We start from the raw sequence: 17,852 nt of genomic DNA on the forward strand, positions 1-17,852 counted from the left end.
GGCAGTTAGACTTATGGACTCTATTAAATGAATCATATTAAATCAAATGCTTTCGACATGTTCATCAAAGTAGCAGCTACACATGAAAAGTGTGAAGAGCAAACTCATGTTCATACTTAGCCACGCCCTCCTCTTGCAATACGTCATTGCCATTGATGCATTGCCCAATGAGTTTCAGTCTACATAAGCAACCTTTGACACATAACCACACCTTCAATGTTTCTTTGCTTTTTTTTTTAATCCTTTCTTTGCATGTTTTTATAACCTGCCAGGGACCGCAGATGACACATTTACCTGTATGGCTAAAATCTGTCAGTTTTACCTGATGGGCCATACAGCTAGTATCAATTTATGTACACTGTCCCAATTTAGTAAAATAGACCAGATCATTTCACTCAGGTTCTTTACAGTACAAATTGATTTTGACATAAAAACTGATGAAAAATGACCTTCACTGGGAGCTTTAATCACATAAGTACTTGACAAAGTAAGTGAATACAAATATTAATTTTGGTGAAATATCTTTATTTTATTCCATGTGATAGGTCTACACTTGTGTTTCTTTAACTCTCCTTTTAATACGTCAGATAATAGTACATTATTCACACAAACGTTGCTAAACACGAGTAGACAGCATATTTCAAATGGACAGACACAATTCAGAAGAGCACAAAGCTGAGTAATTAGTCAGTGACGAGTTATAGAAGAGCTGCTCATGTTAAAATGGTTGTTCGGCATAATTAAATACTTATATTTTTAAATCCATTTTTAAAACATGGACTTTTCAAAACAAGCTTCAGCAAAATGACCAGTGTCTTTTGTTGTGCTATGGCTAGCTAGTAGGTCTGTGTTACACTGAGAGTGTGTGTGTGTGTTTTTGTGTGTGTTAGAGTCTTACGACAGGCCTGAATGTCACTTTTCGGTTGAGCCCCAGGAGACACGCAAACAATAAATAAAATAAACTTTCCACATGCGTGTCAGCTTCCTTACTTTTGGTCAAGCATTCAAATGTTATCTGTACGTTCTGTATAAAATAAATAAACACATAAAACCGATAGTCCTACACAGGCAAGAGCAATACAGCAAAGGATACTGCAGCTAACTTCTCTGCATTTTTTTTTACAGCACGGGTGTTAGTAAGCATTAAGCTGTACTTGAGGACAAACTTTATCTACCAGCTCTACAAAACATCTAGTGAAGCCATGAACCGGTCACCAGGCTTCTTTCATTATTTTTACAATATTGTGGCTTGATTCAGTGCACAACGTTGGTGAATAAACAAGCAAGGCATCTGTGTTCTTATCCATATAAATCCTGCATGGTGAGCATGCTGCATGTTTTTGCAATAGTGTCATCAACACAACACAAATTATCGATGAGATGGTGGGCACGGGTCATAGCGACCAAAGTGACAACTTTCCAACAGCGTGGAAAAACTAAACACTGTTTAAATGTCCTACATCAGGGGTGTCTAATAACTGAAAACTCCTCCTCCCACATCTCAGTAGGTGTGCAGCTAACTTTACAATATAGGAAGGACAATTGCTATAGTATTAAAACAGTTAGCTTCTGGTTAGTAGCTTTCTAATAAAGTTTGGGATGGTTTCCCTTTGATGATGAAGACTGGTGTATTTTCTCTTTACCTGGTTGCATATCCTTTTTGCAGATTTGAATTTCAATTTGGTCTTACTACCAACACACGGATGTATTTGGCAGTTGAAGCCTACAGCAGTTAAGGTTTTAATAATACCCATTTAAAGGACCATTGGCCAATTGGGCCTAATGATAGTTAGCAATTATGTTAATTTACTGTCTTTACATCTTCAATATAAAAAAAAAGTCAAGAAAAAGTCTGAGATATAGAATAGTTTGAGGCAAACTTGCCATCCAAAATAAAAATGTTAAATACAAAGGGCTGAGAACTCAGCCTTGCAGAGTCATTTAAATAATCCCAAGCAGTATTACTTTACAACAAGGACAAGAGTAACAGCACTAAGAATCCAAACTGTGCAATAACTCATGAGCGGTTAGCTATGTCAGTCTGCAATCCTATATAATGCCATGCAACTGGATGAAAATCTGAACATATCATTTGAATTATTCCTCGCTTTGAATTTTTACTTTTGAAACCATTTTTTTTTTTTCTCCAGATAATCTGTTTTCAACACAGTAACGCACATCCACACGGTTACTCTGAGAAGTCACTGAGTTGAGAAGGAAAACAAAAAAAAAGACAAGCCCTCCATCCCACTGGCGGTGTGCCATGGGTGGAGAGAGTGGCCACTGAGAGACAAGCTGTTGGTGTGGAGGAGACAGGCTGGGTGAGGGTGAGGTGTACTAGCATGAGCAGCTGCTCTCAGTAACAGTCATCTCTGGCTGTTTCTCGAGTTTGATGTCTATCACTGAGAGGACCTGGTTAAGAAACAACATGGATGACTTTGCAAATTTCACTTCTGTATTTTCTGCAGTGCTAGCTGACACACATCTCTCCTCGGAAATTCTCTCACTACTGCTGAGTAAAGTAAAAGGCACTTGTTACCAGTTTTTCTGCTACTATGGTATTAAATCCAAGGAAATAAAGTTGAGTAAGACAGCCATTTTTGTTTGAAGCAGCTTTTAAAAGGATACTGTCTTCTTTGCTTTTCTCTGGTGTGCTGTCCATCCCGGGCAATGCGGCAGCAACACGACGGAACAGCTGCAAAACAGAGTCAGAGAAATGTAAACGTCAAACATAGTCCAAAAGGTCCTCCTAGAATGGATAATGTAAAAAGCACTCAAGACAGGGTGTGGGCGATTTTAATTAAATCATTGCTAATTGTTTTGCCATAATGACCGAGATTCAGAATCTGCTTTATTGGGCAAGTATGCATGCACAGAGTAGGAATGTGACCCTGGTTTAACACTACTCCAGATTTGTATGTTTTATCTCATTAGAGAAACAGTTTATACATAGGTAACCATCAAGAAATGTCTATTTAGTCTATTCTTTAACAGGCAAACACAAAAAAAAGTTAAAGCAGTGATAAAAAGAGGAACATTGTAACTGCTAGTATAGATAACAGCATGAATGTGAAGGCTGAAGTGCTAACTCCTCCACTCAGTAAATCCATTTTATTTTACCAGAAACATTTTCAAGTCAGACGAAAATGTAACAGAGCTCAAGAAAAAAATAAAGTACAAGTAACCCTGCGCAGACCAAGATATCTGATACTGATGCATCCAATGGCAAACTGTTAACAGAAAGTACTGAGAAGACTAAGATATGTTTGTGTTCAGACAAGTGAGAGGAAAAAAAAAGTGGGAAAAGAGCGGTGTGAAAGTGAGGGCAGAATTGGCTCAACCACCTATAGAGATCAGAGTCTCTACCTGTTTGACATTGTAGCCAGTCTTTGCGCTGGTTTCAATGAACATGACATTCAGCTCCTTAGCTCTCTGCTCGCCCTCCTCCGTGGTGATCTGTCTGCTCAGGTAGAAGCAGAGGGGGGCAGGGGGGGGGGGTTGTTGGACGAATGGACAAATATGGAAGAAAAATCGCAAGGCCAAAAGGAGAGGAGAAAGAGATGGAGAGAGAGAGAGAGAGAGAAACAAAGAGATCTCAACTCAGAATCATATTTGAGTGGAAAAGAGAGAGACGCTAGTTTAGTTATACAGACAGACAGACAGACAGACAGACAGACAGACAGACAGAGAGACAGACAGACAGAGAGACAGAGAGACAGAGAGACAGAGAGACAGAGGGAGAGAAGCTGCTGAGTAAAGATGAGGCAGCAGGAAAGAGAATTCACTCATTCAATCAACAGCCACACTGATCCATATAATGAATTCATGGAAGAGCTGCACATCGCAGATGGAACAGGTTGACCCTCCCTGACCTAACGGACCTCATGCCTGTCACGACTATTTGTCAGTGTTACGCCTGCTGTTGCTGCTGGACACCAACCTGTTTGACGTTATAGCCAGCCTTGGCACTGGTCTCTATGTACATCACATTGAGCTCTCGAGCTTTCCTCTCTGCCGCCTCAACAGAAACTTGCCTGCCATGGTCCCGGGGAGGGAGGGGGAGGGAGTGGAGTAAGATGTTGAGGGGAAACACACACAAAAAAAAAAGAAATTAAAAAATGACATGGAGAAAACAGAGCAGGAAAGGTGAACAAAAAAAGTAAAAACACAGAACAGAAATGTGATCAAATCATAAGAAATGAAAATATCTAAATAGAAGTACTTGAGTAGTTTTGTTTTTAAAAAAGCAGGAGTATGAATAATACCAAGGGATGATAAGTCAAAACTGGATGAGATGCACTGCAGGGAAGAAGAGTGGGATTCCAGGCTTTGGCAGAGTTTATGTACTCATTATTAAAAAAGTTATAATTAAGTCCAGCTTCACACTGGCTGTGTGTTGGCTGCGTGATAGCTACTGCGTGTGCAACTCTGGCTCATGGTATTCAGACAGGCTGTGTGTTGGCTGCATGTCCCACATTTCACCTCTATAAAAGACCATGTACTAGTTGTTTTGTTGTTGCTATTTCTTGGCTTTATATTAGTTTTAAGATTTACTGTTACTGCAAATCATAATCCTAATAAACGTAATTAAAGCAAACATACACAAGTTTTGGGGGCTGAGCTTGCTTATCAGAAACAAACTTATATGAGCGCTATTCAAACTGCTGTTCCAAGGCGTGACTTTAACGACCCCGTGATGTTTCACCATTCAATCTGTGTGTCGCGGAGGCGTAATGGGCAGACATGGAATCCCACCTCTGTGCTGCCTTCAGAGGTAGTTACAGAGGCGTGACAGAAGCGAGACGCCCAGCTGTTGTAAGACTTCATTTTATTTGTGAGTAACGTTTTTGCAAGGAACCCAGCAAGTTGCCTTGAGATGAACTTGATAAACAAACAACTGTTCTGGAGAAACTTCAGAAAAACGTAACAACCAGGGGAGTTTCTACACAGAAATACCAACCTACGCTTTTAATTTGGAAATCATACCGGAAAGTGTAACCGTACTTTAATTTTCATGCCTGTCCCATGTTTCACTGATACAAATATTCCTCATACTCTGTCAATAACGTTCTCGTTGTATCATTTTACTGTCTATTTTGACCGAGAACAACGCGCAGCCCGCTGGAAAATAGCGAGACTTTCCCTCTTTAGATTTTTCTTTGCTCATGCTGTCAGACAGAAAGCTATAACTTCTTAACATCCACACTAGAATGAAGACGGAGCCAACACACAGCCTGTCCCAAACCAACATGAATCTGTTTTTCCCAATCAATTTAAATGGAACATTACAAATAATCATACTTCTCTTTCACACATCTCACACAACCGTGTACCTTTTATCTGCCAAGTCTGTTTTGTTCCCAACAAGCATGATAATGACATCACTTCCCCTCTCTGTTCTAACATCATCAATCCATTTAGATGTTTGTTGGAATGAATTAAGATCTGTGGATGAAAAGAAAATGCGCACACACAAAATTACTTTAAACAACACGCAGCTCCACAACACATTTGTTATGTAAGATTTTTTTGAAGTGTGCACAAGCAAAGAGAACTCTTCATTAAAAAGGAAGAGGACTTTAAGTTAACATTAATTAGATATGTTGTGGTGTTAATAAGCAAAAGTATTAAGAAAAGAAGCCTGAAGAAGAAAAATATACTGAAGGTTATAAGCAGAATTATATAAAGTAACAACTATGCCAATAGATTTGTCTTCAAATTGCTTTAGACCCCTACAGAAAGCTTAAGATTACAGCCCTGACTCACTGGTGATGTCATAAACAACCACGGCAATGGTAGAGTCACGGATGTAGCTGGGAATTAGGCTACGAAAACGCTCCTGTCCAGCAGTGTCCCAAAGCTGGAGTCGGACCTGAGGATTGGAGCGGAAGAAAAGAAAAAGGACAAGGAGGTGGAGATAAAAGAGGGGAAATTTGGAACAAGAAAGTGGAGAAAAGGACAGACATAAAGGAACTGCAAGCCAAGCAGCAGAGATGAATATGGTCTTTGATGGAGGAATGACCAGCATGCACACAAAAGAAATGAAAATAGGAGGCCTTGCTGAATCATTATCTACTGCTGCTTCAGAAAAATCTGTACCCATGAGATCCTATTCAAAGACATTTTCCGTTATTCCTTATATCAGCCTCATATGTTAAAGCATTTAGGAAGCACAGACCCCCCTGGACATAGTTGGAGAAATTCTTTAGTAACACTTCGGTTGAAGCAAGCAGTCTGGATTATCATGCTGTCCAGTGGGGTTTGGCATGCTGGTAAATGTTCATTTTTTATTGTCCTTTCACAAACTAAGTGAAGGACAAGGAGGTGAGGCAAGGCCATGATACCTACTGGCTATGTCATAAACCACCACAGCAGCAGCTGAGTCGCGGATGTAACTGGGGATGAGGCTGCGGAAACGCTCCTGTCCGGCAGTATCCCAGAGCTGCAGCCGAATCTGTGGCCAGCCATGAAATGAATGAGTGAAGGTGGGGAATGGGGCATTTCATGACCCAGTCAGGGAATGGAAGGAAAACAAACTTGAAATAAAGATGGGAACTAATAACATGATCACATGTCTAACAAAATGAGCGGAAAAATCAAGGAAAATGTAAAGACCATGAAAAATGGTGGATGGGAAATAAATGGTGGCTACTATAGCCTATACTAAGCAAAATCCAGCTATTAGTTTTTCCAAATGTTTAACTCTAAAGTAAGTAAAGTTTATTTATAAAGCACTTTTCACATACATAATTCACAAAGTGCTTTACAATGACACAACATGCAGAAAATATCTATCTATATCTACCCCTAAGGGAATGACAAGAGTTACAACAAAATATCCAGGACTTACCGTGCGATCTTCTAAGTACATGGTTTTTGATAAAAAGTCAATTCCAATTGTTGCCTGTAAAAAACATTGCATTATTAAATTGTTATTTATTTCGACAATAATCATTACATAAATGAACTTGATCACAACGATTAATAAACATTACCTGATAAGTGTTGTCAAAACTGTCATACATAAACCTGGTGATGAGTGAGGTCTTGCCAACTGTGAAAACACAACAACAGATACACAGGCTACAGATCAGATCGTGTTTATTGAACATCTATTTCTATTGGGCAACTTTGAAATGAACTAAATACGCATTTATATTCAGTATAATTTCATATCGTAGGAAGAAAATAATCAACATGGCTCAGAGACAGCAGGCCTACATCAGGGATGGGCAACTTTGTGTCACAGCAAGGGCCACATTCATTTAATTCTCACTGCCAGAGGGCCAAATTGTAGGATATAAAAACAATTTTTTGTATTTAACCTTTATTTATCCAGGAAAGTCCCACTGAGATTAAAAACCTCTTTTTCAAGGGAGTCCTGGCCAAGAGGCAGCAAAAGTTACACTCACAACATACAGGCAGCAATTAAAACTATAAAAAAAACAGTTACAAGTAAAGGAGGTCGTCTCAAGTGCTCTCAGCCTGGATTTAAAAGCATTCAAAGAAATCAGATCAGTTATTTTCCAGTCTTTTTGCAGCATGTTACATGTAGAAGGAGCAGAGTAGACGAAAGCCCTTTTTCCCCCAGCTCTGATTACAGTCAATCATGTCTCAAATTTAACTCGTATAACCAGTGATCAAATATTATTACGCACATATTTCTGGTTGTCATGATTTCATGGCAGATTTTGTCATGTTTTTCTTCACGTTTCCAATTAATTGATGTGTAAAAATTGACCTGAGGGCCACGTTGACGGTAAATGTCATTATTGTTCATATTGCACTATATTACATGATATTATACTACATTATATTATATAACTGCACTCTGCGTTACTGTGGTACAACACTGCCTCTCTTCTCTGCTGTTTACATTACTTGCTGCTATTTTATCATACCAAGTCACTTTAATCATCACTTGTCACTTTATCTTGTCATTCTCTGCAAATACTGTCTCAATTCCCCGCAGTTAACTTCATCATTGATTTTGTACTGTGTATACACCCCCTGTTTGTATTTTTATTTATCTTATCTATTCTGTTTAAAGTGTATTTTTGAGCTTTCTTGTCTGTGCTGCTGTAACGAATTTCCCCTCTGAGGATCAATAAAGTATTATCCTATCCTATCCTATCCTATAAATGGGGGGGCCGCATGTGGACCCCCGGGCCCCCAGTTGCCCACCCCTGGCCTTCATGATGAATAAAAGGCTCCTATCATCGATGTGATGTGTGGACTGCTGAACCCACACGGTGAGCTGGCACTATGGGTGGAGCCACTCATTTATAGAAACAAAAAAACAACTTATTTATTTCGTGATTAGAGAAAACAGAAACACACACACACACGATATTCACTTTAGTCTACACAGTAATGTTTACAAATAAATCCCCATCGAGCACACATTAAATGGTCGGGTAAAGGCCGCCTGGTGAAAACTCTGCCCACTAGCCGACGTGGCTCTGCAAAGCAAGCTACCGCAGGAAGCTAAAAGCTAGGTAGCTACTGAGTTGAAAAACGCTAACTTGCAATGACGAAATGTGATAAACTACACATTTGAGATGTTTCGTTCAGACGAAGAAGGCGTTCATTACACTTGCAACCACTTTTATTCACGCAGTGTAAAGCATATACACCGAAATTCGCGATAGTTAAACCAGCTTAGCGATGTACCATAGCATGCTATGCCATGACATCATAACGAATGGGCTGCTTGTTATCTTTATTTGACTCCTCATTCCGTGTTTAATACTTTGTTGGCACTTTGATGTTGATGCATCACCATTGCCTGTTGTTGTCGAGCGGATAACCATCCCGGTATAGCCCAGTAGGAAACGAGCTGGATGAGCTAGTCAGCTACGTTGAACATCTTTCCTCCGATCCGTTTAAATTGAACCCTCGGGTCAAGTGAAAACTGCTTTCTACTCACCACTCTGTTCACCCAGAAAGACGAGCTTGAACTTTCGGAGAGGGTTGCCAAACTCTCCGCCGCCGGTCGTGGTTGACATTTTGACAGAAAAACAAACAGCTTTACTAGCTGACCTGGCTAATGATGTGATGTCTAGACCGAAGAGAAGCAAGTACTGTATCTTTATCCTGCACTAGTCAGCGCTATTGTTTTCTTACACCTACTGAAGTGAAATAGCGCAACCAAGAGGCGAAGATGGAGAGACAGCAGCAGAGGTGGAGGTGACGAAAAGCGTTTGAATATGCCCACCCTTTTTTCCCATTAAATGTCTTGTTTGTGTTTACAAAGTCATTCTTCTTGAATGTTTTGCAAAAGAAGAGGAAAGGGGGGGAACATGTTGTGGGTCTTTATTAAAACTATGTTTTTAAAACTGTGTAGATTTGGTACTGAAATTGGAAAGTGTGCGTATTGAATTGATTAAATTTATTTCAGACATATCAAGTAAAATCAAACATATCAAAAATACAAAACAAAATGAAAAGCATGAAAATACAAAAAACAAAAAAATAATGTTCAAATTATTTCACAAAAAAAAGAAAAAAAGAAAATTACATATATTCAATTGATATGCCTGAAAAGGAGTAGGAAGAAGTATAAAACTTATTTAATCCTACTCCTTTTCCACAGCTCCATAATTAATATTTATTAAATTAAATTGTGTTCCTTATAAGCTCTCTCTATATACAATTTGCTATACTATTATTACTATTATTATTATTGGAAAGGGTGTGTATTAATTTGTTTTTGTGTTTGGACCCCCTTGAGAATGAGATGGTAAATCTCAAAGGGGCAATTCTTTACTAAATAAATTCAAATTCAAATAAACACCACTAAAGGCATATTAGTCTGTGTAGAAAATAAATATATTTTTAATTTACAACCATTTACGACTCTGTTTTTGCACATTTACATTTAATCTTTCATATTTAATTTATAACCATTTACGACTCTGTTTTTGCACATTTACACTTAATCTTTCATATTTAATCGTCCTATTTAAGACTAGTAATGCTTAGTTAAATCCTGGTTGTATATATTCACATTCTTATTTTTGATATCTTTTAGTACTTATTTACTTTGTAGTTAATATTATATCATGTTTAGATTTGCTAACATTGTGTTTTTTACTCATATTGTGTGTTGGATAACCTGCTGCTGTAACGCATTTCCCAGTTTGGGATCAATAAAGTAATTCTATTCTATATTGTATTCTATTCTATATTCATCCTTGAGCTTGTATAATAAATCCACTTTTTAAATATCCTTCCACTTTCGCTCTTTAAATCAATTTGCTTATTTATACACGGTTTTCAGTCAAAAAAACAAAACAATGCTGTGAACATACAAGAGACCGAAACAAAAAAAAAGCATGTCTGAAAATTTGGGGAAACAATGCGTTTATTCAGTTTTCTGTCATTCAACAGCAACACAAGTACGATTTTTTAGGGATATTCCTCCCACAGCTGTACAATCCGTCATAACACATCATGGCTCTAAAGACAGCAATATAGATTATTGATAAATGAAGCTTTCCATTTTAATTACAACACTTCCATTTAATTCCATTTTCATTACAACACTTCAAAAGAAAAAAGTCTACACTCTATACTAAATCAGAAAAAATTGACAATACATGTTTAAGTCTGAGTTTGATTCATTTTCAGTGAAAGAGCTCTCATGGGAATGCCCAATAAAATGAAGATGTACAGGAGAAATAAGAACATTGAAGTGACTTGTTGACACCCAGTGCTGTTCCTTAGTAATGTTGAGTTCCTTTTTGTTCTATATTGTCTTTCAGAGGTGTGATTTTCCTTTGCTTGTTGTCTCAGCTGTCCATGGACTCGAGTGAAATGTCTGTCCTGTAAGCATGTAAACAACAAAACAACTGATTACAACATTACCCCAAGGTAAATCATGGAATCCTTTTAATCTGATTTTACATACAACCATGGGCAAAACATGTTAGTCTAACATAATGCGCACTAATATAAATAATAAAGTCACTGTTTTCAAACTAACATACATGCTGCTATTCACCATACTTATATGGCAGCCATTTTCTTCTGATGCCGCATACCAGTGTGGGAATTAAAAACTCTGTTTTGATGTTGTTCATTGTTTGAAAGTGAGATATGAACATGAAGAGACCAAATGATAAAAATCCAATGTTTGATCAGCAACAGAGAAGAAAAATGACACAAACCAGTGTAAACCACCTAGCTAGCTATAGATAGGTTGTTTTACCTTGAAATGTGGTCAGATTTGGACCTATTTTTCGTCTTTTTAGTTGCTGATAAATCAAGGAGTGGAGAAATGCTTATATATTTTTCCTGATTAATTCTGTTTTTTTTTAAATGCCATCCTGTAATTCAGCAGTACAACTTTAGAACAACATAGAAACTTTCCAGCCTGAACTTGATGCCACAGGAAAATGCCCGCCAAGTGCATATGGTAAATTAGTAGCTACTGGAAGATTTTAATGAGGTTGTAGGGTTTGTGTTTCCTTCAAAAGTCCACATAACATTTATTACTATTTTAATCCTTGACCTACAATCCTTTGATTGTGTCGTAAACTAGATCTAGGCCTATTTATTTCATAGAGAGCACTTGAGTTGTAGCCAGTAAAGAAACAGTGTGAAACTATTGAATGGGAGGTGACCTCACCTGACTAAAGAGGCTTTTAGTCCAATTGGCTGTAGGTCATAAAGCACAAACACACAGGAGAAAAATATCAGCAGCATGTCACAAACATCAAAGCCACAAGACAAAATACATGTTTTCTACAGAGACTCTTTTTTACTCACACTTCTGCTCAGGATGAAGCAATGGCATGCAATGGAAGGATAAAGGGTAACACAAAAATTTCATTTGAATCAGTTAATACTGTTTATTTTGATCAAGTGAAATGTCTCATTCAGGAAGCATTTCAATGGCAACTGCATACCAGAATCACTGTACTCACCTGCGGGTTTTGGGGACATCAGAGTCAGAGGAAGCTCCAAAGTGACATCACTAAAAAAGAGAATAATTCTTAAAATTGTATAGAAAAAAACTATTTTTTTTATAATATTCATGCTACTAACATGCATCACAAATGTAAGAAATATTTACCCTCCTGTCAGGCCACCCAGAAGGCTTTTTGACAACAAAGAGAGAATAACTTTTAGTCTGCACAATTTGACAAAAACAGATTTGATATCATGTATGAACATTTTCTGTTTAGTTAAGCCTTACCCTCCGCTGGACACCATCAGATTGATCTTGACTTTATAGGAGATAATGATTCCCTGCATCTCCTTTTCTCCTTGGCTCCTGTGAGGGGTACAGGAATAGTTTATGGTTCAGAGCTGGGGGATTTGGCCTAAGTCACGATAAGTGGATGACACTGTGTAGGGTTGTATCACCACTCTTCACACTCCACAATAAGAGGATGAAAACCTGCCCAGAGCTCACTGTAAGCCCTCTGATGTTAGACCACTAGTCACTTACAGGGTGGTGGATGCTAGGTTGGTGTCCTCGTCTTTTAGTCTCCCATCCACTGCAAGGCCGCGCTTCTCTTTGTTGCTGGCCAGCATAGGGGTTATTTGGAAGGCCTTCTCAAATGTAGAGTTTGCGTTTACCGTCTCCCTGTGTAAAGCAATTAAACAAATGAATAAATAAATAATCAGATATATGTGACTTCACAGCGATTTCACTTAAGTTTGAAACTTAAGTCTAACATTTACACAGTTTAGCTGCAATAGCTGTGTAGCTAAATCTAGGAACAGGAGTTTTAGATATTTAATGGTGCTGAAAATGGCTTCATAAATTAATTATATTGAATCCGCATAAGCCCAGTGTTCCTGTTAAGCCTCATTTGATTCAGTGAAAGCCTTACCCAAACTCTTCAGTGCAGACTGCCTTGGCGTAAGTGTCAGATGAGTACAGCACCACATTTGTTAGCTGCTCAACTAAAAGTAAAAGAAAACATTCTTAGTCATCCTGTCTCTTTCTTTCATTTGAGCTACAAAACAGAAATGATCATGAATTTAGCCTCAATCAATCTTTAATCTGAACCCGTACTAAACAGTACTCACCTGACACTTTGATTTTCTTCACAACCTTGGTGGTTTCATTGTTGACTTTCACAGTGACAGTGATTGGATCTCCGTGGTAATAAATCTAAAATCAAAATGAGTTTGCTGTGATTAATGTATTAATTATTATTTTATTAATGCAATATGTAAAGCTAAAAATAAAGCATGTAGACGTCAATGAACCTCTTTTTCAAGGGAGGCCTCCAGGTGAATAGGCTTGTCAGTCATCATGAACTGCTTGGAGATATCAGCTTTGGGTCCAGCCTTGTTGCTGGCTGGTGCAAACTGTATTTTGCGGACCATCAGGCGACATGTGTCCCTAAGACAAGAAAAACAACACACACACAAAGAGTTAGGGTTAGTCCCTCTTTCTGCTTAGCTTGAGGATTGCAACTCATTAGACTTTAGCTGTTGGTATACATACTTCTTTTCAACGACTTCATCTGCATTGTTGGCCTCATTGGCAATGTAGCCTTTTACCTCAAAGTCCACACCACAGGCCTACAATAGAAGAAAACCCACATCAATGATTAGCTTGTCAAATATTTGTTAAGTTGTGCACGAGAAAGAAGAAAAGAGACTAGTAGTACCTTGCCAGCGTCATTTGGCCCAGGCTGTAAGGAGACTGAACATGGCAGATCTGTTGGCAACTGAAACAAGTAGAAACAAGGCACACTTAATAAATGAGGTTTTAGGTAGTGACTGGCAGTAAGGTAAAGTCCTGATCTAAGGGAGTATTAATATAAAACATCACTAACACAAGTATTAAATAATGTATTTTAAAATTGAGTTATTCCCTTCTCACCTGGAAAGAAAAGGGACATCCCTGCTCTCCAACTTTCTTTAGCAGTGACTCCTGCATTGGGGTTTTGGCTGTGCTTTCACCTGTAGGTGGATACACCTGAACCCGCTTGATCCAGATGTCTCTCCTGAAGGACAGCCCGATGACATCCAAGTCATCGCTTCCATAGCGGAAGGCACAGGCAAGGTAGACAAATACTGCAGGAAAGGAAAACGGTTTATTTCATGATTTCCGTCCTGAATTGATGTCCTTAAACTTTCAGCATTGGCAGGGATTTAGATATAAATACCTTTTCTGCCTTCAAGACCAGCGGGGTCCACTTTAATAACACCATCTGCAAATGAGTGAAAACCCCCCCCAAAAAACATGAGGAAAAACAAGAGAAACATTCATTGTATGTGAGGTGAGCAAATGTGAGGATGTAGAAACAGTCTTTGTTCCACACACCGACTGCTTCCACTGAACCCACATGGTCCACAAAGTCTCTCTTCCCCAAGTACAGGGTAATCTGAGGGAAATGGAGAAAAGCAGAGAGGAAAGCAGTCACTCCTCTCCCAAGGTTACAAAAGTTTAGAAGTTATTTCTGGGAGTTGGAAGAGCTACATAGAAAATGCACTCCTCCCTTTAACCAAAGAGTCACCCTGTAATGACAACATCATAGAGGCCACTTACATGCCCATTGCCGCTGGTCTTCTTAAATACTCTGAAAAGGGAGAAGAAAGAAAAAAACAGTGAATTGAACTTCTATTTCACACTTTTCTATTTCGCACACTAACGTTATTTAATAAAATAAAAGACTCTCATGACTCAAAATCAATTGTTTCACCACTTCTGTTATGGCTATAGATCATAGTGTTTACCCCCTCCCATTGTTGTCATTTCCAATTAGAGGACCACCCCCTCCACCCTCCCCCCCACACCTATGAGTATGGATTAGTGCCTGAGGGTGGAAAAGCACCTGCTGGCACAAGTCTCTAATCTTAGACAGCAAGATTTTAAAGTCAGTACATTATACTTTGTAGGAAATTTAAACAAATATTTGCCATTTCTCTCAGTAGTTATGGTGAAGTTTCCTATAACTGGCACACTCTTTACAAGCTCATGTTTGTGTTTCATAATTCTGATTCTAATTCTGATTCCACAAATATGACAATACAATTTACAATTGTGTGAAATTCTGATTCAAAACCACAAAATATGAAGTGCATCACAATAGTGTCACATAACCTTGTGAGTGCAATCCTCTGCTCTGTGCATGTAACCTTAAGCAAATGAGTAATCCTTGATGATGGCTGCCCCTTTTGGTTGTGTGCCGAGTAATCCTGTTAAAACTTTTCTTTGTCTTGCCTCTCCTCTAAGATCAAATCCACACAATCCACGTTAATCAGGATTTATCTTTGCACAAGAGGGAGTCTCGGAGACTCCGCATGCCTCTGCCAGCCAAGATGTTAAATTCTTACATTTAAGCCACTAGGCTTCTTTCCTGAGAAGATATTATCACCTTGATCCCTACATGGGTCCTGACCCTCTCTTGTTTCCATTAAGTTAGTTTAAAAAAAAACAAAAAAACATCTAGTATCAAAGGAGTTTCTTAAATGAACATATTAAACATAATTCAGGGATTATTAAGGATTGGCCTCTTCATTTCTTGACCTTGCCAAATATTGCTATGACTAAATGAATCAAAAGGTTTACATTTTAAATACTAATGACAACCAGATAAGATGAAGGACTACCTGCAGAATGAATGAAGTTAAAGAATTAAAAAAAAAAATTATACTCACTTTGACATGTTGACGCAAGGTTAAAGATCAGGTCTGCAAATAAACAACAAGGAGTCTGTTACTTGATATTAATCTATAGACAAGACAAACAGGTAGAGCATTATTACAGAGCCTATTGCTTATTTAAATGTTATTAAAGAATGTTTTATCGCCATGGTTTAATTATTTGAGAGTGTGTCCAACATGAGGACATAGAGGAGGTTCTTAAATGGCTCAAGCCTTCCTCGTGGGAAATGTAGCTTTGTTATTAAAATCAATAAAGTTAAAATAATCCAGAAAATAATCTTCAAATTTGGTATATTGTGAAACATATTGATTCTGTTACATCATTTGAGTCGTTAAGCACATTATCTCCTGCTTCTGTAAATGCTGATACTCATCTGTGCAACAAATTTAAGATCATAATTATCAGTTAAAAACATCTCTAAGTAGTACACTTATAAAGCAATACATATACTAATGTGTGTTAGTTATCACAGGAGAAGCAGCTCACTTACCGTGTCCTCGGGTCTGTCAATGAGTCTTCTCCGCTGTCCTCTGTAATCCGTCACGGTGTGTTGACAGCTTGAAGAGTGTGAGAGTGGCAATCACCGTTTGCTTTTATACCGTGACCTCCCAACCTTGGAGCCCTACCTTCAGCTTACCAAGCCTCCAAAGAAGGCTGTTTTAAAGAAAATCAGATTAATGCATTAGAACGCTACCGTTTTGGTCCTCAGCGTGTGTAAAAATAATGTTGTGTTTGTTAAGATTTGCCGTTGTGGGTGGGGGGATAGACATGGACAGTAATACACAGTCCATGTCCTGGAGTTAAGCAATGGTGGTTAGATTAATGCATATTGTTTACCATATATTATTATTATATAATAGATAAAGGACATGAACAAAATTGGATGTTGCTCAAAATGTAAAAAAAAAAAAAAAAAAAAAAGATCCTTAATATTTATCTTTAGTTTGTGCAGGAACAACTTCAACATTTTTGTCCTTGTCGGAAAAGTTGTTTTGCAGCCAGGTAAAACATTAAAACATAAAGACAACACAGGCCCAAAGACTCAGGTACAACAAACATTGAAATAGATGAATACTGCAGGGATACATCAAGTGACAACCGGACACAGAAAGTGTAATACCGGCACAATCAGCCTGCAACTGCATGTCATGTTTCATTTAACACATGTTTGGACTGATCAACATGCATTGCTATAACTACATTCCTTAATGTTCACTGAAAATTATTTTTGTAATAAAGCATAATTCATAAAAAAAAGTTTTGACAAAAGGCCTTTTTTTTTAACAGAATAATCTCAAAGCCTTTCCTTAATAAAACTTGATTCTTAATTGACTGTTTAAAAACTGGATTGCTATTGGTTACATGATTAAATATGAAGTATTTCATTTATGCCTTTGCTTCAAGCTGAGATCTCTGAAATGCTTCTAGATCCTAACTGTAGTTAAAGATTATATGAATGGATGGTGTGCAAATGCTCAAGGACTTCCTTTCTTATAGCTTAGACTAGAGCAGAGTGGTATTAGTTGGATTGTGGTTGTTATGGTTGCCTGGAAAACAGATGGCTCCTCCAACAAGCAATCTGTGCTCATGGCAGGTTAACAGGAATCTAAGTGAGCTGCTGACTTACTGCACAAGCAACAAGGATTTACAACTTTAAAAAAACCCCAACTAAGATTACAAATAATCATGACAATTGATTGAAATGTTGGGGCTAAGCACAGAACGTTTCTGGTATATATATATATGTGTCCATGTGAGGGAACCAACACAGTTTTTCGATAGGGTTCAGCTTACACAGATTTATTTTGTTCCTGATTATAACCTCAGCATATCTGACTTCATGAGCTGAATATTTGAGTATGGGTCACTGTAAAGTTGGACTGCTTCATTTCAATCAGAGTCAAAGGTCTTGGAGGTGACCTTTGAGAAGGCCCTGTCTCCGACATGACACCCTGCAGACAGTTAATCCGGCAGTTGGATTGCTGGAGGATCTTGTCACTTCCTCAGCCAGTTGTAATTGATTAATTAATGAGGGCGCTAGGTGATGGTGTTCATAAGAAGGATTGTTACAACTGAGGAGTCAAGGATAATTAATTAGATTTGTGGTTGTTGGGCTCTATTGAACTGTCATACAGGGACAAGGTGTAAGATCTCTTTAAAGCGAACAGCACTACCACACACTGTGGGCAATGAGCCAAGAGTGCACAAACTCAAA

General features: G+C 38.2%; 2 protein-coding genes across 5 annotated transcripts; both read right to left on the bottom strand.

Annotated features, from left to right (window-relative positions):
• Window positions 1-504: 504 nt before the first annotated feature.
• On the bottom strand, window positions 505-9,119 carry rab41 (RAB41, member RAS oncogene family). Of its 4 annotated transcripts, none has more exons than XM_020635781.3 (8): window positions 8,930-9,119; window positions 6,996-7,054; window positions 6,851-6,904; window positions 6,349-6,454; window positions 5,334-5,445; window positions 3,367-3,460; window positions 2,629-2,695; window positions 505-2,402 (listed from the first exon to the last, which is right to left on the bottom strand). In XM_020635781.3, exons 1-8 carry the CDS (start codon window positions 9,006-9,008, stop codon window positions 2,338-2,340), a joined length of 636 nt encoding a protein of 211 aa, XP_020491437.1. In that variant the 5' UTR covers window positions 9,009-9,119; the 3' UTR covers window positions 505-2,337. The 4 variants fall into 4 exon arrangements, with proteins under 4 accessions (XP_020491437.1, XP_020491435.1, XP_020491436.1 ...); XM_020635779.3 differs by lacking the exon at window positions 6,349-6,454 and adding an exon at window positions 5,767-5,872 and having other exon boundaries at window positions 8,930-9,117; XM_020635780.3 differs by lacking the exon at window positions 3,367-3,460 and adding an exon at window positions 3,941-4,034 and having other exon boundaries at window positions 8,930-9,117.
• Window positions 9,120-10,348: 1,229 nt separating this feature from the next.
• arr3b (arrestin 3b, retinal (X-arrestin)) lies at window positions 10,349-16,223 on the bottom strand. Its single transcript, XM_029277738.2, has 16 exons — window positions 16,128-16,223; window positions 15,631-15,663; window positions 14,519-14,549; window positions 14,294-14,354; window positions 14,136-14,180; window positions 13,850-14,043; window positions 13,635-13,694; window positions 13,469-13,545; window positions 13,228-13,363; window positions 13,045-13,129; window positions 12,846-12,918; window positions 12,458-12,595; window positions 12,203-12,280; window positions 12,080-12,103; window positions 11,633-11,980; window positions 10,349-10,827 (listed from the first exon to the last, which is right to left on the bottom strand). Exons 2-15 carry the CDS (start codon window positions 15,636-15,638, stop codon window positions 11,842-11,844), a joined length of 1,149 nt encoding a protein of 382 aa, XP_029133571.2. The 5' UTR covers window positions 15,639-15,663; window positions 16,128-16,223; the 3' UTR covers window positions 10,349-10,827; window positions 11,633-11,841.
• Window positions 16,224-17,852: the final 1,629 nt, after the last annotated feature.

Source organism: Labrus bergylta, chromosome 9 (genome assembly GCF_963930695.1).
Source record: "Labrus bergylta chromosome 9, fLabBer1.1, whole genome shotgun sequence".
Classification (NCBI taxonomy): domain Eukaryota; kingdom Metazoa; phylum Chordata; class Actinopteri; order Labriformes; family Labridae; genus Labrus; species Labrus bergylta.

Bases quoted from the DNA above. Each gene is read 5' to 3' on its own strand.
- rab41 (XM_020635781.3), bottom strand. From the start codon at position 9,008: ATGTCAACCACGACCGGCGGCGGAGAGTTTGGCAACCCTCTCCGAAAG. The intron at 3,461-5,333 runs GTACACGGTTGT...CTACCTGAGCAG, and splicing joins ACAGACTTGGCAGATAAAAG to ACAGATCACCACGGAGGAGG. The intron at 2,696-3,366 runs GTAGAGACTCTG...TCTGTTTTGCAG, and splicing joins CTGGCTACAATGTCAAACAG to CTGTTCCGTCGTGTTGCTGC.
- arr3b (XM_029277738.2), bottom strand. The intron at 14,044-14,135 runs GTATTTATATCT...CCTTTCCTGCAG, and splicing joins TGGTCTTGAAGGCAGAAAAG to TATTTGTCTACCTTGCCTGT. The intron at 12,104-12,202 runs GTAAGGCTTAAC...GTTGTCAAAAAG, and splicing joins CTGATGGTGTCCAGCGGAGG to CCTTCTGGGTGGCCTGACAG.